At 39.2% G+C, this 23467-nt stretch overlaps 1 protein-coding gene across 1 annotated transcript in view; it reads left to right on the forward strand.

Annotated features, from left to right (window-relative positions):
• The window catches only part of GCH1 (GTP cyclohydrolase 1), a 43040-nt gene that overhangs the window by 10824 nt on the left and 8749 nt on the right, over nucleotides 1-23467 (forward strand). Inside the window, exons 2-3 of the mRNA XM_004681854.2 lie at nucleotides 19220-19329; nucleotides 19860-19915. Of these exons, the coding sequence (XP_004681911.1) occupies nucleotides 19220-19329; nucleotides 19860-19915 (166 nt within the window). The remainder of the gene's footprint in view (nucleotides 1-19219; nucleotides 19330-19859; nucleotides 19916-23467) is intronic.

The raw sequence follows: 23467 nt of genomic DNA on the forward strand, positions 1-23467 counted from the left end.
ATTAATTTGAATAAAGAAAGCTGTTAGTGTTCTTCGCTGGCTTTATTGATAGGGCAACAGACTTTAGAAAGAAATCCAGTCAGAGGTTCAAGCAATGAGCTTGTATTATGGATCATATAATGGGAGGGAGAAGTGAACCTCCTTGAGCCACACTCTGCCTGAGAGCACAGGGGTCCTGTTTTTATGGTGTTGCTCACCAGGGTGGGGTGTAGGGGAAGCAGGGTATTGGCTGGCCAGAGTTTTATGATTTTCAAAGCAAACAGGAACAGGCTAATTCAACAACAGGTGGTAAGGTAACAAAGGAGGACTAGCTTCCAGGGCCCTGTAACTAGCTCAGTCCAAAGTGGCTACAACCTCACATCCAACAGTGCCGCTGGGCGTGTGCGCCTAACTTGGAGTTCCAGTAAAAATGACCATCAGGTGAAGATAAAATACTTTTTTTAATCACAGAGAGATAATGGATATTATCTAGAATTGATAGATTTTGTATCAGGAATACTTTAGGTACGGAAGTTGGCCAGTGATGGTGAGTTTTTAATTTTTGTTAGAAATCTCTTTTCTGTTAGATATTGGGGTTTATATTAAAAAGAATTTGCATTCCTTTTCTGGTGCTTATTATTATGACTCTACTGACCCCCAGCCTTTGATAAACCCTTTAGAAACATTTTCTCATTTAATATTTCTTACAATAACTCTAAGAGATAGTGTTATTTTTATTATTTTTATAGTTAGCAACTTACGTGTGGACATGTTAAAACTAGTTGGGATTCCACTTTTCTCTTTGGTGACAAAGCCAGTTCTCTCCACTACTGCATAACCCTATATCCATTCTGCTATCTTAACAAACCTGTTTTGGGTAAATTTGTCTACTATAACTATTGTGTGATAGAAGTATACTTTACTAGTAAGTTTCTATTTTGATGACATTTTATATTGTTTTGACAGTTTAAAATGTGGTTTCTCAACTTTGGCACTATTGCCATTTGAGTCAGATAATTCTTTTGGGAGAAGGCATTTTTCCTGTGCATTGTGGGTGTTAAGCACTGTCTCTGGCCTCTATCCTTTGGGTGACAGTAGCACCTCAAACCAGTGGTGACAGTAAAAAATGTCCCCAAATATTAACAGATATCTCCCATAGGACTAAATCATCTCCAGTTGAGAACCTCAGACTTAGAATTATAGAAATCATATTCTTTTACGAATTTTAAAATATATATAAGTATGTAGCTCATCTAGAATATCTAAAAGTATTAATGTTTTCAAAATAAGCTTTGATTTTTTTTAACTCTGACAGCTCTTTAACTCTGACATCCAATGGAATATGATTATTTTGGTTACTTTGTAACTTTGTATGCAATATTGTTAGCTACCAGTTGGCCTTTTAGTAATAACCAGGTGATGAAGGTTATACATAAACTCATAGGACTGATATTATTCTTAATTCAACCATATTAAATAAATATTTTCATTATGTAGCTTTTGATTTGTCTTCACACATTCCAGAACATAATTTCCTCTAATACTGCTGATATTAAAAAATAATTGAGAAGGTTTGCAAAAAACACCTGATGCTTAATTTATTCTGTCTTTTATGGGAGAAAGGAACGTGAGATTGGATTAACTGGAAAGTATTTTAAGAAGGTGAGACACCGGCACCTTGACCTACCATGTAAAAAGCCCAATTAACCTGAGGTTGTCTTGCATGAAGAAGCTTTTAAGGCCAGCTGAGGTTCCACCCAACAGCTCCCACTGAGCACTTGGAACACACAGGTGACTCCAGCTCGGGGCTGACCACTTGTTCCTACTGAGGCCTCAGGGGTTGTCAAGTGGTGATCAGTCATCTCTATCGTCTCTGAACTCCTGATCCACAGGATCCTGGACATAATAACATAGTTGTATACCCTTAAAGTCTGGGGTGTGGTGTTCTTCAATAAAATCTACTGAAACTGCATTTGAGAAGTTACTTAGAATTTGCATTTGTATAGAGGAAAAGGTAGTGAGAGATAGCTTGATGGTTTAAATTTGGGAGTTATAAATATAAGCCTGACAGTTGAAGCCAGGAGAGTGCTGATTTGCTCAAAGGAGAGAAGGAAACAGGTCGTGTAATTTTAGGAGATGTCTGCATTCACACAGCAAGAAGAGAGAAGAATCAGCAGAAACAGCCATAAGACTTGGGGGCTGGAGGTGTAGGGAATCTGACAGGAAAGTTTTAAAAGAAACAAGGAGCAAAAGGAGGAGGAAGTGAGACTTAGCAGATTGGAGTCAGATTGTCTGGCCTCAAATTCAGTTAGTGACAGTTCTCAATAGCCTCATCTGTAAAATGGGGTTATTAATAGTACTCTTTCATCTCATATGGTGTTGTGAGGTTTAAATGAATTGGTACATATGAAAGCACTAAGAGAAATGCTGGAGATATATATATGAAGTGCTAGCTACATTCTGGACATGGTAGCCAAGAATTTTGATTTAAAGGTGTTAATAGTAACCTAAATAGCTTAATGTATTCAGAAGCCAAATTGTAGGCAAATTATAGAAAACAAAAATTTTGCTACGTTTTCCTCCTGACTGATGGGTCAAGTGAGTTTCTTTCTTGGTGAGTATCAAGACTGCCACCCTCTGGGTGCTGAGGTGCTAGGTTTCTGGGTGTTGGGTGGACAGAAGAATGTGGGAACCTAAACTCTCAGAAGGCAGGTCAGATTGTGGGACCTCATACTGTCAAGTGGGAGGTCAGACTAATTTTAAAGAGGAAGAAGCTGAGGAGGCTTGGATTGAATCACAGAGCAGAACTCAAGTGTGTGTTTGACTGCAACACTCAAGTTCTAATCAACATCATGTCCCAGCAGTTCTTTTTTTTTCCATCATTATTCATTCTGAGCATTTTTTCATCTCAGTTGTAATATGCTCCAGCAGGTCTTCAGTGTCTAGATTATAATTTCATATAAAAAATCATTTAGTGTGGAGATTCACAATACATAGAGATTCTACTTTTCTTCTTGAATTCTGGCAAAGAAAAAGCCAAGTAGTTGTAGCTTTGAGACATTTCTTAACATCCTGACTTAAAGATATTTCAGGAAGTTTTTGGTGAGGGGAATTTTTATAAATATTATAAAACTTTTAGCTAAATTCCATTTAATTCTAAGACTGAGTTTAACATTTCCCCCCATTTACATTTTTGAGTAAGATATTTAAAAACCAAAAGTTTCTATATTTTGTTCAAAAAACATTTAAATAAATTGTGGTCATTTATATACTTTATAAATGTGAGTCTGTATTAAGGGTCTTACTGTTTGGAAACTTTTTGGCTCTATTTTAAACTTTTGTTTTTTAGGGCTTGTACATTCTGATAAATGCAGTTACAGGTTATTAATATTTCTTTTCATTTTGAGCAGTTTTACCCATAACTACAGTGATGTATAAATTGAAGAGGTACAATTTTATTTTAGTTCCTTTTGAACAACTAGCTAGTGTAATACAATATAATTATGTTCCATATATACTAAAACAAATTGTGATCTTTACTGTATATTTGCAACTGTGTCTAAGTACATACACCTTAATGTGTGTTTCTTTTTAAATTTGTTTGCTTTTTTTTTTTTTTTTAACCTCTAGAAGGGCAGGTTTGTTGTAAAAAGGGGGACAAGAATAAAGGACACAAGCAGGCAGAAAGAGCTGCCCCTGAAAGGGACAGGTTTGCTAAGAGACAGTCCTGCATGGTCACAGGCGGTCAGGAGAGCTTCTGCTAAACTTGTTTGTTTTTTATTGTGGTAAATGATACATAGGCCACCATTTTAAATATACTTATATTGTGCAACTATCACCATTCTCCATCTCCAGAATTTTTTCATCCTCCCTAACTGAAATTCTACTCACTAACCAGCCACTTCCTATTCCCTCCCAGTCCACTATTCTTCTTTATGCATTTGACTTCTTTATGCATTTGCATATGAGTTACCTCATATGCCATATTTGCCTTTGTCCTTGGCCTGTTTCACTTAGCATAACGACTTCAACATTCATCCATATTAACTTCACTTTAAAGCTAGAAAAGACCTGTTTGATCCTTGTGTGAGACAGTAAGTCATTCTCTAGGCTGTTGGCTAGACTTAAATTTGGATTGTTTTATTTTTATTTTCTTAAGAGGTTTAGAATTGAAGATATAGAAAATATGTGCATGTATTTGTCAAAATAGCAGTGCTGTGAATGAATTTGACCTATAAGGGGAAGCAGAAACAGTTGGACTGATCTTGACCTTCAAACAGCCCATGGTCTGTGTGAGCAGGGACCAGAACAAAGTTCTTGGGCAGAAGAAAAAATGCAGTTCTCAGTGGTCAGAAGGAGGCAGGTGTTTTTGTGGAAAGACTTGAAACCATAGGTGAGGAAAGGTAGCTTTTGAAGGTGAACCTAGAAGAAATTTAATTTTGAGTATTATTGTTTTAAACAGAGTCCATATTAAGAAGAGATTATGGTCTACAATTATGATTCTGAAGCAAAAATAATACACTATTATTGAGAATTTTTTGGTACTATTGGGTTAAAATTAAATGAAGATTTCAAGGCAATAAGTTTATTTTTTTTAAGATTTATATTTATTTAAGCATGTAAGAACTGGGATATAGGCCAGAAGTGGGGGAGGTGAGAGGATTCACCAGAAACACAGTGGGGACCAAAAAGAGCAGATCTACTGAAACACACTGCTGAGGGGAGCAGCAGGCCAGACAGAAGAGGTCTGCTGTGCCGTGTGTATTAGCTCCTTGGCCAGATCTAACCTCTCGTGCTGCAGTGGCTTATGATAGCTTGACAGAGCTGTCTTTAGCCCCTGTGCCACCAGGGAGGGAGGCCCAACTATGTTTATTTTAAGCCTTTGAAAGACCATCATAAAAGGCATTAGGATGAGCTCCTTTCTCTGTTTTTAAAGTCCAGTCAACCCTTCTAAAGAAGTTTACCTGAACTCTGGTCATCTCATTGCTACTTTGTTTACTCTTTATAATCTGATCATTCATTTTACCTGTGATTCCTCCTTCTCATTAATGCTTCTGGTTACTTGTGCTCCATGTCCTGATGCTTGTGCTATCACTCGAGTATCTTGAGTATCTCTAGACTCTCTCTTATCTTGTCTTGCTCTCAGAGTCTCGTCTGACTCTTAGTCATCGCTCACCTGAAGTACAGCATGCCTTTAACTGGCAGCCTTTCCTCCCGGCTTGTCCTGGTTTAACCCATTCATACCAATGTAATTTTACTAAAATACATCTCTTCCTTCTGAAAATTCTTGCCTGATTTTCACGTGTCTTTCCTTAACATGACTGCAATATTCTATATTCTAACTTCTAGCCTGCCTGCATTTTTTTTTTTGTCTTCCATCACCATCTCTTTTTTGAGGGTCATTCTAGTATTTTAGCTTAGTGCATAGCTAGTCTAGAAAAACCATTCTATCTCATCCATACACTGGAGCTGGAGACCAAGGCAGAAGTCTATATGGGACTTTTTTTTTTCACAAGATTTGACCTTATTGTCTACTTTTTCCTCTTTTTTTTCTCACTCTTTTTAGTTCTGGTTTATTACCCATGAGAATCTCCTCCCACTGTTCCCCTTCAGCTCTCCTTCACATTTTATTCACAGTTTACCTATGTAGAGTTCTATAATATAAGTAACCAGGATTAGGTGAGTAAAATTACTGTTTCTGAATTCTGGGTTGAGTTTTTTTTAAATCTCATTGTTCTAAATGCTGTTACAGTGAAGTGCTTTCCCAAGAATGCATGTCTCTTGCATGATGTGTTTTTATTAGTGTTTATTCTGCATAGGACTCAGGACCAGGTACAATGGAGGCTATTGATAAATGTACAAAGAATTTCTCACTATGATAGCTTAAAATGCAATTATACCTATTGTGTAGTTTATGTACTCATGGTAAGATGTTCATGAGCAAAGACAAAGGCTGTCCATGCTGGAATTCAACTGAGAGGCTATTGCTGAGCTACAGATTACTTTAAGGGAGTGCTACTCTAAGTCATACCTCCTAAATGACCACCTCCTTCAAAATGTAAGCACTTCTGTTTGTGCACAGACAGCCATGGAGGTCTGCCCTTCTATTACCCATCAGAAGCAATTTGCCTTTCAGATGTACATAGTTACTGTCAGCCTCCAGCTGTTAGCATATTCAGGATTTGCTTTGGTCGCGGCCATGCTTATTTCATGCTGTCTTCTTTCATTTTAATACCCATCTTTTTTTTTTCCTCTCTGTTCTCTCTACTGCACTAAATGGAGCTTTTGGAAGGTGGGGTCATTACAAATAAAGTGATTATAAGAGGAAGATGCAAATCTTTCCACCTCATAGTTATGGTGTTAAATATTTTGTTCACTGATATAATCCCTAGGCCCATTTGGTGTCTTTTAAACTTAGTGTGTCCACGAAAGACTTGTTCTGGTGTAAAAACAGGACAACTCACATGTCTACACTCAGCACAACATCCCCACTAGCTGGTTTACGACTCTAGCTGAATCACTTGCCTCTGGATGTGGTCTACAGGGAGTGGGAGTCACACTGAGGTCTTTGCAGTATGGCCATGCTGTCAAAATTGTCTCAGTGCTCACTCTGTTGACTTCCAGAAGCTGGCAGGTGGTGTCTTAGCAAGGATGCAGCCTTCTTTCCAGGCTAAAGGTGCTGTTTTCCTCTGAAACACTCAAGCCTCACAGGTAGTTTCTATGGTAACAGGTACCTGAGCTTGCTCTCTTTTATCCTTGTGATGTAGGTTTATGAAAGGGGTTCTTTATCTGTATGTTCTTTAGGGTCTATGATCTTATAACTGGTAGTATCTTTGATTAGCTCAGGCCTTTATTTGATAGTTTACCCTTGTGCGTATTGCAGATCTCCTATCAGAAGAATAACCAGTAGCTAGTCAGACCATTAATTCCTTCATGTTATTTAGTACTTAAATCTATGTTCAAATTTCCCCAGTTGCCCCATGATTTGTTCAAACCAGGACCCGCTCAAGGGTCATGCATTCACATTTGATTGTTGAAGAGTTCCTGCTACCTCCTGTCTTTTCCCCCATGACACTGATTTATGTGAGATTGTTGTTGTATAAAATATTCTGCCTTTGGGATTCATTTGATTGCTCGCTCCTTGTTTCCATTTAACGTGTTTCTCTAGCTCTCATATTCCTGGAAATTAGCTCTAAAGACTTGATTAAATTCAAGGAAAAAAATTTTTTAGCAGGAATGCTGTTTTATTCATGTGCATCACAACCAAGAGACAAAATATTTGGATTTTGAAGAAGGAAAGACAGCTTGTTTGTTTGAAAATCGAATCTTTACTGGTTTCCCAGAATAAACTTCTATGGAAAAGTTCCCCTTTTTAAAGAAGCTTTTTTTATTGTTAGTCTGAAGATTTAATGGGATTCTTCTTTCCCCTGAAACTGTTCCAGTTTGATATCAAAAAGTAAAGGTCAAAGTAGCATTAAATTACTGACTCCCCTCTCATATAAACCAAGTAAATAGCTGGTGAAAGTGTTCTGTGACTGATGAGTTCCAACGGTCTGGGCTCAAGTGATCTGAGTAGCAGGTTGCTCCTTCTGACCCGCTCTCTGGGGTGGGCAGGTAGGTTGACCCTCTCCTTTTCTGGAACCCTACATTTATGACCAATTTTACTTTTCTTAAAAAAAAATCATCTTTCCACTCTTCATTTCCTTTAAATATAGGCCTTGCCACCTCATCACTGACTGTTAACTGCAGCACCTCCTGATTCAGGTCACCCACCTCTGGTCTGCCCCTCAACCCTCAAAGTCCATTCTTTTACTAAGCTGGTTCAGACTTCTGGGGCTGGGGATCAGACCCTCACCTGGGAGTCAGAGGCTAGAGTTCAAAATCCAGCTTTCATATCAACTCCTTAGTTGGCTGTTCTTCAGGAAGTCCTTAATGTTTCCAAGTAGAATATCAGTTTCCCTATCTGCAAAGTAGGGATGACAGTAGCTTGACTAATGCAGTACATGGCAAGGCTTGAAAGAGGTCATGAACTAAATGTAAAATATAATTAAATTAATTTGATTACTTTAATTACTTTAATTACAAAATTCTCTAAAGTAGAAGAGCATCTGGTTTCTGCCTAGTGCATCTCAGCCCACTCAGGCTGTTCTTCCTTTCGCTGCTTTCCACTTGTGCGTTTCAACTCATGTTGTAACGCTCTTCCTTACCTTTCTAGAAAACCTCTCTCTTCGTTTCCTCCTATCTATCTTCAAACCTTGGCTCAAATCTTAGTCTTAAAAAATAGTCATATTTTTTCTCCTAACTCATAGTGCTTCCTGTATGTAACTATTGCTTTTATAGCTTAGCTCCTAGTCATTCTTCGGATATTTCTACATTTAGTCCTCTTATTTCCTCAGATTTTAAATTTCCTGAGTTCACAGTTCAGTATATTTGTGTGTGTCCAGCTTGGGAAGTAGTACAGAATTGTTTTTTGAAAACTTGATTATGTTACCCGTCAGAGTGATGTCTAGTGAGTATACTGTAGCACAAAACTGGTTTCTTAAATGGTTCGTGTTTTCTACAATATGGAAACAACTTTCTTTGGTGAGTTCTCCTTCTGTTGCTTTCCACTGGCGTGCATCCATCCTTTCTTCTGTGTGCTCCAAAAAAGTTAGCTCCACCTTTGTTCTCGTCCCTCCACCCAGCCCCCAAGCCCAGTCTTTCCCAGGCCTCCTTTCCCATCAGGTGTGCAAACCTCATCATATTCTGCAGTTGTTACCCTCTGACTATGGGGAACATCTGTGGTGAGGTGTTATAGTGCCTACTGTTTGATCTTGCTGAACTGCCAGTTAGGGCCAGTTGTGTGTCTATGGTCAGCCCTCATCTTCTCTCACCCCTAAAAGCCTGTGCTCCCAGCCCTAATGGTTATTAGAGTCACTGGCATTATTAAAAGACAACCCTGACTTCACACCTCCCTACTCTTCACCCCCATCTTGTGAGTCAGACTTTCTCAGGGTGAATTGGGAAGCAAAGTTTTCCAAAGCTCTCTGATTGGCCATATTTGGGAGTCACTGTTCTAGAGGATAATCCCTTAATCATTTGTGGCTAATGATGGCTCTAATGGCCTGCTGGTAGTTACTCATTGGTTGGGCTCACACATATTTCCATAATATCCATCTGTATGCACCTCATGGCATAGTGAATGTAGGATGATAAGGGATGAACCTATTAAAGGCTTTTGAAGCAAATGGATAGCTTATCAGATTGTTGTGTTTCTTCTTTAGAACTCCTGTGAACCAGACCTTGTTACCACCATCTGTTTTGTAATTTCCATTTTCAATTTAACAGCTGGATTGTGAAAGATATACAAAATTATCCAATTAAAAAACTAAATGTGGCAAATGTGCATTTTTAAAAAAATAAAATGACTCCTTGAATACCCTCTTTATTTACTTTTATTTTGTTTACTTTCCTCAGAAACCCTCTAAAACCTTAATGCTTGGTCTTCCAGAAAATTTCAGAGTAGTAAACAAAAACCAGAATCTTTGTTCTTATGGTGGGTAACTTTTGTGAGTTAATAATGTATGTGATTGGCAATGTTTAATTGTATCCATGAACAAATCAGACTAGTTTAAAATGGAAACAGTATGGAAAACTGCTGGTCACAACCATGCACATCTCAAAAGTTGACGAGGGTGTGGGAGGGAGGGCAACTCTGCTGTAGTTTGTCATCAATTTCCAACCCTCCCTGCAAGACAGGAACCTAGGAGTTATGTTAAAATTCTCAGAAACCATCTTCTTACCTATGAAGACCCTGAAACCCAGGTCATAGTCCCCCAAAACTTGAATGTGAACTTGAATTTCAGACTTTTTTTTTTCTCACTGGTCACTGATTTATTACAAAGTCTATTATTCAGGAACTTCCAGTTGCAAAGGATGGGGCAAGGACCACCCATATCTTCTCTGGACCTCTTTTAATTCATTCCTTTTTTTTAAAGGATATTTATTTATTTATGCATACTGAACTGGGGTGCAGGCCAGAGGTGCAGAAGTGGTGAGAGAAGTGGTGAGAGAATTCACCAGAGACAGAGTGGGGAGCAGAACAGGCAGATTGACAAAGTACACTGCTGAGGAGAGCTGTGGGCGGGTCAGGAGAGGTCTGCCATACCATCTGGGTCACCTTGGGGGCGGGGATCGAACTCATGCTGAAGTGGCTTTAGCTTCTTAGTGCTGTGCTTTAACCCTCTGCGCCACCAGGGAGGGCCCCATTACTTTTCTTTACCATAAGTCTACTTCTTTAACCATTGTGAGTGGTTCTCTAAGAGCCAATTAAATTATTTTGTCTGGGTGGAAAGATTACTTGAGCTTTCATTTTCAGATTTCAGTATTTTATAAATCAACTACAATGAGCAATACTGTTGTAATCAGAAAAATTGTAGTTCAAATAATAACTTCACTTGGGAAAACTTGTCTCTCACTATAGATGAAATGTTCATAACAAAGTCAATGCAGAGGATGGGATATCTCACCAGTATTGTATTTACTGTATGAAACATGTATATTATTGCTATTTTGAGGGCAACCAGTATATTTATTTCAATAGGTTTAAAAATATATATATATGTATGTATATGTGTGTGTGTATAGGTATTCAACTTTATTGGGATATAATTGCCATAGAACATTGTGTTGATGTGATACATTTATACATTGTAATTAGCACCTGAGAATTAGCTAACACCTCTATCCCATAACATATGACCATTTCTTTTTGTGATGAGATCATTTAAGATCTGTTCACTTAGCAACTTTCAAGTGTATAATGCAGCATTGTTAACTATAGTCACAAAGCTGTGCATTAAATCTCCAGAACATGTTTCTCTTCTAACTAGAAATTTTATTTCTTTAACCAATATCTCCCTATGTTCTCCAGCCCCACCTCCTGGTAACCATAATTCTGTTCTCCATTTTCACAAGTGGGCTTTTTTGATTCCACATATAAGTGAAATCATACAGTATTTATCTTTCTCTGCCTGACTTCTTTCACTTAGCACAATGCCCTCATGGTCCATTTGTGTCTTAGCTTTGTTTTAATTGATTAAAAACAACATGGGATTCATCTCTGCCAGGAATGATGGGAATGAAAATTTCCAAATAACCAAACTTTTAATCTCTTCATATTACAGTGGATCTTCCTGCTGACAGAGAAATTCATAGAGTGTGTCAACGCTGTGCAGCAACTCTGCCTGTTTCAGAGACATGTGAACAGTTTCTGAAGTCATTTTAGTTTCCACCATATGTCAGTCTGTGAAGGTTTTGGTTCATGCTTATTTTGGCCAACACTTACAAATATCAGCACTGTCTTACATGCAGAAAGCTGTGAGTGTTGGAAGTACTAGCAAGAGGTGTATGTTAATGACGGCAGTGACAGCAGAGAGAGGGATTTTCTTGCACCTTTTAATATCTTTTAACTTTGCTCTTTTTCATAGGACACATTTTTCAAACATGAGGTAGAAAGCAAAGAGTTTTAATGACGTTGCTAGTTGCAGAATGCCACCACTTAGGGAGATTTCTGAAGAAGTTTGCAGCATTGCATCAAGCAGACTCTGTCTTTCTTATGTAATCCTTCTTCAGCCCCAGGAGGAGGTAACCTCAGGGTCTTGAATTAATTGGAAAAAAAAAAAAAAAAGCAAAACAGCATGTGTATAAACACCTTGATTAAAAAAAATGTTTTTATTAATGAATGTCTCAAATGTACAAGAAAAAATAGAACTAGATGATGAATAGCCAACAAGTTAACAAACTTAATATAACAAACCTTAGTATTTCATTATAATTGTTTTAAAAATACAGGTTAAGTTTCAGTTGTCTCTTTGACCCTGTTACCCTCCTTCTACACTCATGCCTGTTTTTACTCTTTCACTTTATGTGTGTATCCACAAACAGCATATAGGATTTGTTCTACTTCATTAAAATATATCATACTATACCTATCTGCTTCTAATACTGGCTTTTTTCATTGGACATTGTTTCTGGAGTTTATAAATGCAGCTCAGATTTACTTACTTTCACTGCTTGGTTATATTTTATTGTATGTTTGTAGTTAGACTGTTTAATCATATTTTTTATTCACATTTAACTTCCTAATATTTGCTACTACCAACATTGCTGCAATGAGAATTTTTAAAAAAAATATTTATTTATTTACGCTTACAAGAACTGGGGTACAGGACAGAAGTGTGTGGGGGGAGAGATTTCACTATAGACAGAGTGGGGAGCAGAACAGGCAGATGTACTGAAATACACCGCTGAGGGGAGCAGTGGGCGGGGCAGGAGAGGTCTGCCACACAATGTAGTCAGCTCCCTGGCTGGGGATTGAACTTGTGTCTGAGGATAACTTCATAGTGCTGTGTTTTAATCTGTTATGTCACCAGGGAGGGCCCTGCAATGAGAATTTTTAATCGCATTGTTTTTATTGAGGTAACAGGCTTATAACATTGTACGTAATTTGGGAATAGACGTCCACACACCTCTTCAGATGTCTGTCACCACACCACGATTACCACTAAAACACCCATAATCCTCCACCATTTTCCATGGGCCCTTCCCATCCACATTCCCCTCTCCTTACCCTCCCCTTCAAGAAGAATTCTTATGTTCTCTTGGCCACATGAGTTTCTTTGGAGTTCCTTCTTTAAAATCTATTTTAAGAAAGCAAATCACAGGGTAAAGACTGACATATTAATTGGATAAAATGGAAGATCTAGGTTTAATTCTGGCTTTGTGCATGGCATACAGAGTTCTCTGTGGAAATTCAAAAGCCTTAAGCCCCCAAGGTTGGGAGAAATTAGCCACGTTACAGTGGTAGCAGGAAGCGCAGTGCAGTGAGTGCTCTGTGCTAGTAGCTCTGCTGTAAAAGGGTCTGGGCTAGTGCCACAAACTTTATCCACTAGTCACGGTGGGATTTGTTACCCCTCAAGCTGGTAGAATTCCAGTCAAGAGGCTTGGTGGTTTTTTGGGTCTTGTTCTCTGTGTCTTAATCTCTCTTAATTCTAAAACCAGCAGCAGACCACATCCTATCTTTTCTATGACTTAGGATGGAGGCATGCTCAATGTTATGAGTCTTTTCCATTGACTTTTTTTTTTAAAGATTTATTTATTTTTGCATACAAGAACTGGAGTACAGGCCAGAGGTGCAGGGGCGGTGAGAGGCTTCACCAGAGACAGAGTGGGGAGCAGAACAGGCAGATCGATGAAGTACACTACTGAGGGGAGCAGCGGGCGGGTCAGGAGAGGTCTGCTGTGCCATGTGGTCATCTCTGGGGGCAGGCGGGAATCGAACTCATGCGGAAGTGGCTTTAGCTTCTCAGTGCTATGCTTGAACACGCTGCGCCATCAGGGAGGGCCTCCATTGACTTTTAATGCTGTTCCCAAAGAAGATATACCAGGTGTGAAATTTGGTTCTCCTCTAGTGCTGATTACCAAACACCTTACATAGTGCTAGTTCCTCTTTTCCGAAACTCAAGAAGAACTCCATTAGAATTTTCCTTTTGTGGGGAACCCCCCAGAAGTTTCCTTTTATCTCTCCACTGCCCCTTTTATCCTCAAAGAAATAGGGTTATATTTGTCCTTAAGTATATATTGTTTTACTAGGAGCAGTTTGAATCTAATATAGCACAAAGCATGGAATACTTCAAAATAAGGGCATAAAGCATGGAATACTTCAAAATAAGGGCACTTGCAGTTTGGTTCCTCAGTGAGGAACATTAGCAGTTTGGGGGATTCTGTCAGAAAAGCAGGAACTCTGGGTGGCAAACTGGGTTAAAGCACAGCATGAAGCTATTGCAGCCACTGAAGCATGAATTCCATTCCAGGCCAGGGAGGTGACCCATGTGGCACAGCAGATTTCTGACCCGCCAACTGCTCTCCTCAGCAGTGTACTTTGTCCATCTGCCTGTTCTGCTCCCCACTCTGTCTCTGATGGATCCTCTCACCACCCCTGCACCTCTGGCCTATACCCCAGTTCTGTATGCATAAATAAATAAATCTTAAAAGAAAAGAAAATTCTCAGGCCCACTACTAAATCAGAAGCTCTGGGTGTCTAGTACCTGTGTGCTAACAACCTTTTGCTAGGGATGCTTATGTAGGTGTGTGGAGTCATATTATGGCCTGCTGGGAGGGTTGTCCAGCAGTGTTATTTATTGTCATTGTTTAATCATTAATGACATGAGAAAGGTGGACTTTAGAATTGACAATGCGTGCTGGTATTATTGGCAAACCTTTAAGTTTCAGAAGCTGCTTTTATTTCCTTTGTTGGTTATGACCAAGAGTAGGAAACAGAATGCCATAAATCCTCGTTTCCAGGGTTACCTTCTTGCTGCTGATAACAGGCAGGAAATTAAAACAATCTGTGATAGTGTTTTGTTCTTATTAACCACAGGCGGTAGTTTGCAGATATGCTGGAGCAAAACATAAATATAGCAGGGAAACTTCATTATTGAAGAAAAATGATTTCTCCAGATCAAGTTTATAGTCTGGGTTCATTTTATTTTATTTTTGAAAGATTTTATTTGTTTATTTTTTGCATAGAAAAATTGGAGTATAGGACAAAGGTATAGGGGGTGAGAGGATTCACCAGAGGCAGAGTGGGAGCAGAACAGGTGGATTTACTGAAATGCACTGCTGAGGGGGAGCACTGGGAGGGACAGGAGAGGTCTGCTGTGCCGGATGTGGGTCAGCATCCTGGCTTGGGATCAAACTCAGGCCACAGTGGTCATAGCATGATAGTGTTGAGACTTAATCCCTAGGTCACCAGGGAGGACCTAGGCTGGATCATTTTAATGAAATGGAATAGGCAGCATATTCCAGTACAAGACAAACTGTACAAGGTGACTATTTTTTTCCCTTTTTGGTTTAATTTTGAGACTGTAGAACATTTACATGATTTCAAATCCAAAACTACATAACAAGTTAGATGTCTCATTTCCATCCATATCCTCCTTACCTGTTTTTAGTCCTTTGTAGGTTATCATTTCTATTAGCCTTTTGATTTTGGCTCCTAGTGTTTCTTCTTCAAGAGAAGCATAAAATATGTATGCATATATTTCTTATCACCCCCAAACTACTTTCTTTATACAAATCTTATACACAGTAGTATAACTTTATAAAGCGGACTCTGTTAAGGTATAACTTAAATTTTTAAAAATTCACTACTATTTGTACAATTTGAGTTTTGAAAAGTGGATATAGTTGTAGAGATGCCAGTATCAGGAAAATGTAAAAAGAAAACCAAAAAGGTTTCTTTCTACCCTTCTGCAGTTGCAAATCCTCTCTCCTATCTCTCTGGTTCCTGGAAAACTACCTATCTGCTTTCTATCACTATATTTGCTTTTCCTAGAATCTCATACATAGTTAGGGGTGTGTGTGTGTGTGTGTGTGTGTAATCACGTGTGTGTATTCTGCTTAGCATAGGTCTATGGAGATTCAGCCATGTGAACACATATATGAATAGTTACTCCATTTTACTGCTGAGTATTTCTCCATTATTTATACACCCCAGTGGGTGGATTGGATTATTCTGTTGCTGTGTACATTTTGCTTTCTGTTTTCAAATTATTTTGAATTTACAGAATATTTACAAGGAGCATAAGAATTCTCACAGAACCTTTCCCCAGCCTTCCCAACTGCTAAATCTCATATGGACATGGTATAGTTATCACTATTGAGTTAATGCTTATGCAGTGCTATTAACTAAATTGCAGACTTTATTTGGATTTAAATTTTTCCATTGCATTTAAAGGGCATATTTTGTTGTTATCTAATCCTAACAGTTTTTCAGGCTTCCCATATTTATAAAAGAGTACATGTTTAGGTATTTTATTGCCATATCCCTCAATTTGTCTGATGATTGAACTACAGTTAAAGATCCTTAGAAAGAATGTCACAGCGCTTGTGTGCCCTTTGCATCATAAGATGTCAGGAGCTACATGAAATCAGTATGTCTTATTACTGGTGAAGTAATTACCTCCATCACTTGGTTAAGGCAGTGTCTGCCAGGTTTCTCCACTATAAAAGTTACTTTTTCTTTCTTCTCAATAGCAGTTTGTTAAAAACAATGATTGCTTTTTAAATTTTTAAAATTTTGATATATGCAATGCACTCATGTGGGCACAGCTTAGCAACACTTTTAATTTAATTATTTTTGAAGATTTATTTATTTGTGTGTACAGAACTGGGGTGCAGGCCAGAGGTGCAGGGGCGGTGAGAGGACTCACCAGAGACAGGAACTCAGGAAGTCTGTTGTGCCTGTGGATCACGATCGAACTTGCACTGAAGTGGCCTCCGCTTGCTTATAGTGCTGGACTTTTTAGCCCGTTCCACCACAGAGAGGGTCCAACACTCTCAGTTCTTTTTAAAAGATTTATTTATTTATGCATACAGAACTGTGGTACAGGCCAGAGGTGCAGAGGTAGTGAGAGGATTCACCAGAGACAGAGTGGGAAGAACAGGCTGACTGATGAAGTACACTGCTGAGGGGAGCAGCGGGAGGGTCAGGAGAGGTCTGCTGCGCCATGTAGGTCACCTCCGGAGTGGGGATCAAACTCATGCTGAAGTGGCTTTAGCATCCTAGTGCTGTGCTTTAACCCGCTGCGCCACCAGGAAGGGCCTTAACACTTTCAATTTTAATTGTAACAGTTGCAACAACAGCTCCACTTTCTCCACCTGCATAATTATAAGCATATGTGGATTATCTCATTTAGTCCTTGTATGCCCCTGTGCAGTAGGCCTTTTACTCATGCTCACTTTAAAGAAAACTGAGGAATAGGGCCCTCTGTCGTGGTACAACGGGTAAGCACTGTGACTGTCTAGAGCTACTGCAGCATAGGTTCAATCCCTGGTCGGGAAGTGACTGACATGGTGTGGCAGACTTTTCCTGTCCTACCTACTGCTCCCCTCAACAGTGTTTTTCAGTCAATCTGCCTATTCTGCTCCCATTCTGTCTGTGGTGAGTTCTCTCACCCACTGTATTTCTGGCCTATACCCCAGTTCTTGTATGCATACATAAATACATCTTTAAAAAAAAATTGAGGCATAGAGTGTCTTGCCTCAGATCCAGCAGTTAATAAGTGATGGAATCAGATCCTAATTCAGCATAAGTAAAAGGACTTTTTTAAAAGAAGATTTATTTATGCATACAGAACGGGGGTACAAGCCAGAGGTGCAGGGGTGGTGAGAGGATTCACCAGAGACAGAGTGGGGATCAGAGTAGGCAGATAGATATAGTACACTGCTGAGGGGATCAGGGGATCAGCGGGTGAGACAGGAGAGGTCTGTTGCTTCTTGTGGGTCACTTCTTGTGGGTCACTCTCACTGAAGTGGCTGTGGCTAGCTTTGCAGTGCTGCATTCTAACCTGTTGTGACACTAGGGAGGACCCAAAGGACAACTCCCCCCCCACCCCAAAGGACAGCTTTTTTTTTTTTTTAAAGATTTATTTATTTGTGCATACAGAACTGGGGTATAGGCCAGAGGCTCAGGGGCGGTGAGAGGCTTCACCAGAGACAGAGTGGGGAGCAGAACAGGCAGATCGATGAAGTACACTGCTGAGGGGAGCAGCGGGCGGGTCAGGAGAGGTCTGCCACGCCATGTGGTCACCTCCGGGGCAGGCGGGGATCGAACTCATGCAGAAGTGGCTTTAGCTTCTCAGTGCTGTGCTTTAACCCGCTGCGCCACCAGGGAGGGCCCCAATGGACAGCTTTTAACACGTGCCACATAGTTGTTATCAGTGCTTAGAATGGGGCACACTCACTCCTTGCCAGAGAAAACAAATGCTTCCTACATTTGCCATTTCTCTCTTGTTCTTTCTTTATGAAATATTTTGTCTGTTTTTGCCTTCAGGAAGATGTCTTGCATGAATAAAGATTTTAGTAAGTAATACAAGGCAATAATATTACATTACAATTTGGGAGACATCCAAGATTCTTTAGGGAGCTTTTAGGATCTATCTTTAGACACCTTCTTTGAGACCCATTCTTTCAGGAACATGATTGCAGGCTAGCACAGTATTTATAATAGACAACTGATTTTGGAAGAGTATTTTCTTAAAAATGGCGCTGTGTCTTATCCCACATGCCCAGGTTTTCTTCAACCACTCCTAACAAGGGTTTTATGTTTATCTGTGTGTATCTAAACTCTATGTGTTCACTTTTGTTGATCACACTAGTGGCTTTTCTACTACATAGGCCAATTTGTCTCTGAATAGCCTGACTCAGAGCTTGATAACTGTGGTTAAGTGATGACTCAGTATCTGTGAGACCCTATTCTAGTAGCAGCAGAAGCACTGAAGGGCAGGCCGTGTGGGTGGACATTTGCACATCTTCCCCATGACTCAGTTGGCAGCCTGCCCTCCTGAGGGAAATAGCTGGGGGTGGCGAAGACTGTGTGCCTTTCCTGCCTCCCTGTCTCATCACACTATGGTGGTAGGTACCCCAGCCCCCTAAGTCACATAGTATCTTGAACATGTCTAGTCTGCCAAATGCTCCAGATATCAGTGTAATTTTTAAAAAAGAAACTTTTTTTTTGATTTCTAAGTGTCTCTTATTTGTATGCCTAGCCAGAGTCTACAAGTTAAACAAGATACTGCTCACCACCCAAAGCTTTCCTAGACGGGCCTTACATAGAAACCATACAACTTCTTTCCTTGGGAGGGAGAGAAAGGAAACTGTTTAAGTCTGATGGTGCTTGTATACAATAACTGGAAAATATTGTAAGAGTAGAAAAGTAATTATGGATAACTGACGTCAAGTTCATGGGCATCTAGATCTGGACTCAGAAGTGAGAGGACTGTAAGGATTGGTCTTTATTCTCAGATATGGTTTTCTGCACACCCATTATAGAGAATGATAAATCAAAGGAAATGAAAGGAGAGAAGTGAAAGTGGCCATTTATACCACTTGAAATAGCCATGCTTGTTTTAGTAGGTTTTTACTCTTTTCCTCTCTTGTGCTGGAAATATATTTATAATCCTACATTCTTAAATGCAATACTGTGTCATAAAGATTTTTATTTTATCGTTTAAAGAAAAAGACTTAATTTGATGGGAGGAAAATAGCTAGTCTTATGTTTGTGTTTCCTTAATACTTTCATTAGGATTAACAATTTTATGCTCACTATCAATTGCATTTACCCATATAAGTTGTTAGTTTTCCTATTTGATCTTTGTGTAAAATTGGAAATGTCACTGAAGCAAATCTGTGTTTTCAGATGTCCTAAATGATGCTATATTTGATGAAGACCATGATGAGATGGTGATTGTGAAGGACATAGATATGTTTTCCATGTGTGAGCATCATCTAGTTCCATTTACTGGAAAGGTAAGGCTAATATTTCCTAATACCTTTAAAAAGCATAATGAAAACTTTTAAACTGGGATAATTATATTTAAAGTAGTCACCTGTTAAATCCTAATGTCTCAGGCATTTAGAATTATATATTAAATACTTACTCTTTATCAATCTGACTAATCTAAATGCTTAAAGCTAACAGACAGAAAGTGGCAGAAGCCCTGAGAGCAAGAGCCTCATAAATGCCATGTTACAGGGTTAAAGTGATGGGGGTACAGTGGCATCTTTTTGTCTAAGTAGCAGCTGCAGGCACTGAAAACCTTTGTCCTTTATTTTAACTGAGTAATGTTTGGCCCAACATATATTTATGTGTAATATGACTTGAGCAGTAGTGACTGCAGAATTTCTTGTGGCAGAGGTTAGTAGTGTCGTAGATTTAATTTTTCCCTCCAGCCCTTTCTAATCCCTTCTGTTGTTAACAAAATGGCACTGTATTTTCACATAACTCATGATTTTTGAGTTATGTACAATTAATTTCTTTTGCTACTTCTCTTCTGAAGGTCCATATTGGTTATCTTCCTAACAAGCAAGTCCTTGGCCTCAGCAAACTTGCAAGGTAAGTATGACACCATGGCAACTAGGAAAATAGTTTATGGGGACCTTCCCTTCCACAGTGACAATCTCTGTGACTTGTAAGTCACATTGCAACTTAAAATTTATAGTCACAGAGACAAACAGATTTAATGGGCCTGTAACACAAATGCCTTTTCCTCTGGCTTCTCTGCTGCCTGCTTCCTTCCCCACTTCCACCCCTCTCCCACTGGCTCCTCTGGAAGTCCAAGCTCACACCTCTCAGTAGAGCCTTCCCCAGCTGGAGATGACCTGAGGGTACTTTCAGACCCATCTTTTGAGGATGACTTAGCTAGCAGTGAGGGGTGGGGAGGAAACCTGGGCAGGGTTCCAACTGTACTGCACTGTTTTCAGACTTCTGGCCAAGTAGGGCTTGGTGCCCTCCGTCTGTCTCCATCCTACTTTCCTCCATGCTTGGCTTCCTCTGGGCATCTCTGGGACCCAGTCAGCTCACTCTTGGTTTCTGCAGCTTGAAGACACAAGACTGCCTTCCTTGGGTTTCTTACCTTCATTCTAAGATAGTGCTTACTCTAATTCTCCTTTCTGCTAGTTTTCCGGTTTTTATCCTGTGCTTCAGGTTTATTTGTTTGGTTTAAGATTTATTTTACTTATTTATGCATACCAGAACCTGGGTACAGGTCAGAGGTGGGAGGGGGGTGAGAGATTCACCAGAGACAAGTGGGCAGCAGAAGAGGTGGACTGACTGAAATACACTGCTGAGGGGAGCAGCTGGTGGGTCAGGGGAGGTCTGCCATGCCATGTGGGTCACCTCCAGGACCGGAGATTGAACTCGGACTGAAGTGGCTGCTGGTACCTTGCAGTGCTGTGTCCTAAACCACTTCACCACCAGGGAGGGCCCTATTCCTCATATTTCTATTCTTATCACCTTTCTAGTAATCTCCTCCCAAATAGTAATGATGAAGTCATGAAAACTGACTAAAATGGCCTTAATACTTTGTAATCTATGGTCTAACTAAAATTAGTATATTTGCTATATGAATGTAGCTGTAGGCCCAGTCCCAGGGTACCCTCCTTCTGACAAGATTGCCAACCCTGTGCCTTTTCTATGTAGATATTCTAGTACTGTTAATGCCTGCAACATGCTGTTCGCAAGTGAAAGGTGTGTAGTGGGTAGCTTTTGTGTTATGTTAGCCATGTTAGACCTTGGCCTCAATGTAAGCAGACTTCTCTAGAATAGTACATTGTGTATTCTACAATAGGTAACACTTTATGGGCATGGATTCTAGAGTGATCCAATGAGATCTTGAATACATAATAGCTTGGGGGTAGAAGCTAATAATCTTTGGTTATTTTCTTTTCCTAGTGAAAAGAAAGTAGTTCCAGTAATTAAGTTCTTATGAAATAATACAGAGAAGTTGATTACTAGAATGGGGATTTCATCTTAATGAGATTAAAACTTAAGAAATTCAAAAAAAGGATCTGTTACACAGAAAAGAAAACTAAGATTTGATCTGACTGCTTTCTTTCTTATAAGAAGTTGGAATGTTACAGAGAATGAAGAGTAATAAGGAAAGCTGAATGTCTTAGCAAAACTTCACTATTCATTTTCAGCTTGTATGTGAAGTTTGTTATATGCTTGACTTTAAACGAATGACCTTTCAATGCCAGGGAAGTCAAATATCAAACAATAAAGCTTTAAGTAACAAGAAAATGCCAAGGGTAACTTGATCTGGTTTAACTCTAGTAGAAATCTAGAGTAAACTTAGTTTGAATAGAAATTCATTTTGTTGGTGAAAATCCATTGAACACGCATTGATTTTCTTGTCTTAGAATAATTGAATGAACATAATTAAATCTTGAATTTAGAATTGTAATGCCTGGGGGCAGCCATGGTTAATCTATTTATTGAGTACCTATTGTGAAAGGGCACTGCGCCAGCTACCGTCCATGCTAGGGAGAAGTAGGACACAGCCGCTGGCCTCAAGGAGGGTAGACCACATGGGGAAGCAGGAGCCTCAGAAGTGCTTGGTTTGGAGCTCTGCATTCAGAAAAGCTAGCTATCTGTGGTTCCTCAGGCTTAAGAGACTTGAAGTGCAGGGCTCAGCAGAATTCTAAATGAAGAAATTCCTTTAAGAATTTCAAACGCAAATAATGGGGTTTGAACAAAGTATATCCCACTGCGTAAGGAGTAGACTAATGAAAGTAAGAGACTTAGGCAGGAGTGATAGGAGATAATTTAAAAGGGAAAGTGGACATTGGATTACAGAGAGAAGATTCTGTTTTTCTTCTTTCTATTATAAAAGTGAAATACCTACCTGTTAAGCTTAAATACAAATGAGTAGATAAAGGGGAAGTTTTTCTTTCCTATTTCCATGCCCCAGATTTAAAACTGAGATTTCCTTCACTCTTTTTGGAAAATTTTCTATGCTATTTCTGTGCTAAAATTAGCAGAACTTAATAAAATTTAAAAAAGGGAGAGAATATCCTACATCTTTATTGCAACTTGCTCTTTTAAAAACTTAAACAAAAAATTCAAACTTCCTGAAATTCTGTGAACATCATTTAGTCCCAAAAGCCCACGTTCTTTTTTTTTTTTTAAGATTTATTTATTTGTGCATACAGAACTGGGGTATAAGCCAGAGGTGCAGGGGCGGTGAGAGGCTTCACCAGAGACAGAGTGGGGTGTAGAACAGGCAGAGCTTCAAAGTACAGTGCTGAGGGGAGCAGCGGGCAGGCCAGGAGAGGTCTGCCACGCCATGTGGTCACCTCCGGGGCAGGAAGGAATCGAACTCATGTGGAAGTGGCTTTAAATTCTTAGTGCTAAATACCTAAATGGTATTTTTGATTAACATCCATTGAACCAGCCTTTGCTATAGATAAGTGTAGCCTACAGTTTGCAGCTACTATCAAAAAGGAAGCAGTATGATTTGATGAACATAATGCTGTGCATTTGCTTTCTTTGTGTCTGCCTGTGATAAATCACTAAAGTTTACTGGGCAAGGATAGCTGGATTTTGGCATTACCAAATTGCTCTCCAAGAATGGTAATGCCAATTTATACTCTGGTAATAGATAAAGGGTGTGTGTTTCTCCATACTTGCAGTGCTTGCTTTCATTGCACTTTCATTATTTTGGTCAAACCCATAAATGAAAAATGGTATCTGTTATGTTATTTTGCACTTTTTTCATAGAATGATATTGGATCTCTTCAGAAACTTTCTGCTTTTAGTCTTTGCTAATTTTTCCATTGTGTTTTAATCCCTGTTTTGCATGTGCTCATTAATTAAAGCAGTTAGGCCAGGTGCTACAAATATATATTTTTCCCATTTGTCATTTGTATTTTGACTTTTATTGTTTTCCCTAAGGAAATTTTAAAACCTTTATGTCGTTAATCCATGTTTTAGGGGACGTGCTTTATTTTTATATTTAAATCTTTGCTTTATCTAGAATGTATTTTGGGACAAGAGTGAGGAAGTATATATGTCTGTTGCTATTGTATGATCACTGACCTGAGCAGTCCCAGCCCCTTGCGTTACCATCTTGAAGACACTCTGCTGAGCCTTTCTTATATTCTTTCT

Source organism: Condylura cristata, unplaced genomic scaffold (genome assembly GCF_000260355.1).
Source record: "Condylura cristata isolate star-nosed mole 26May11 unplaced genomic scaffold, ConCri1.0 scaffold00013, whole genome shotgun sequence".
Taxonomy (NCBI): domain Eukaryota; kingdom Metazoa; phylum Chordata; class Mammalia; order Eulipotyphla; family Talpidae; genus Condylura; species Condylura cristata.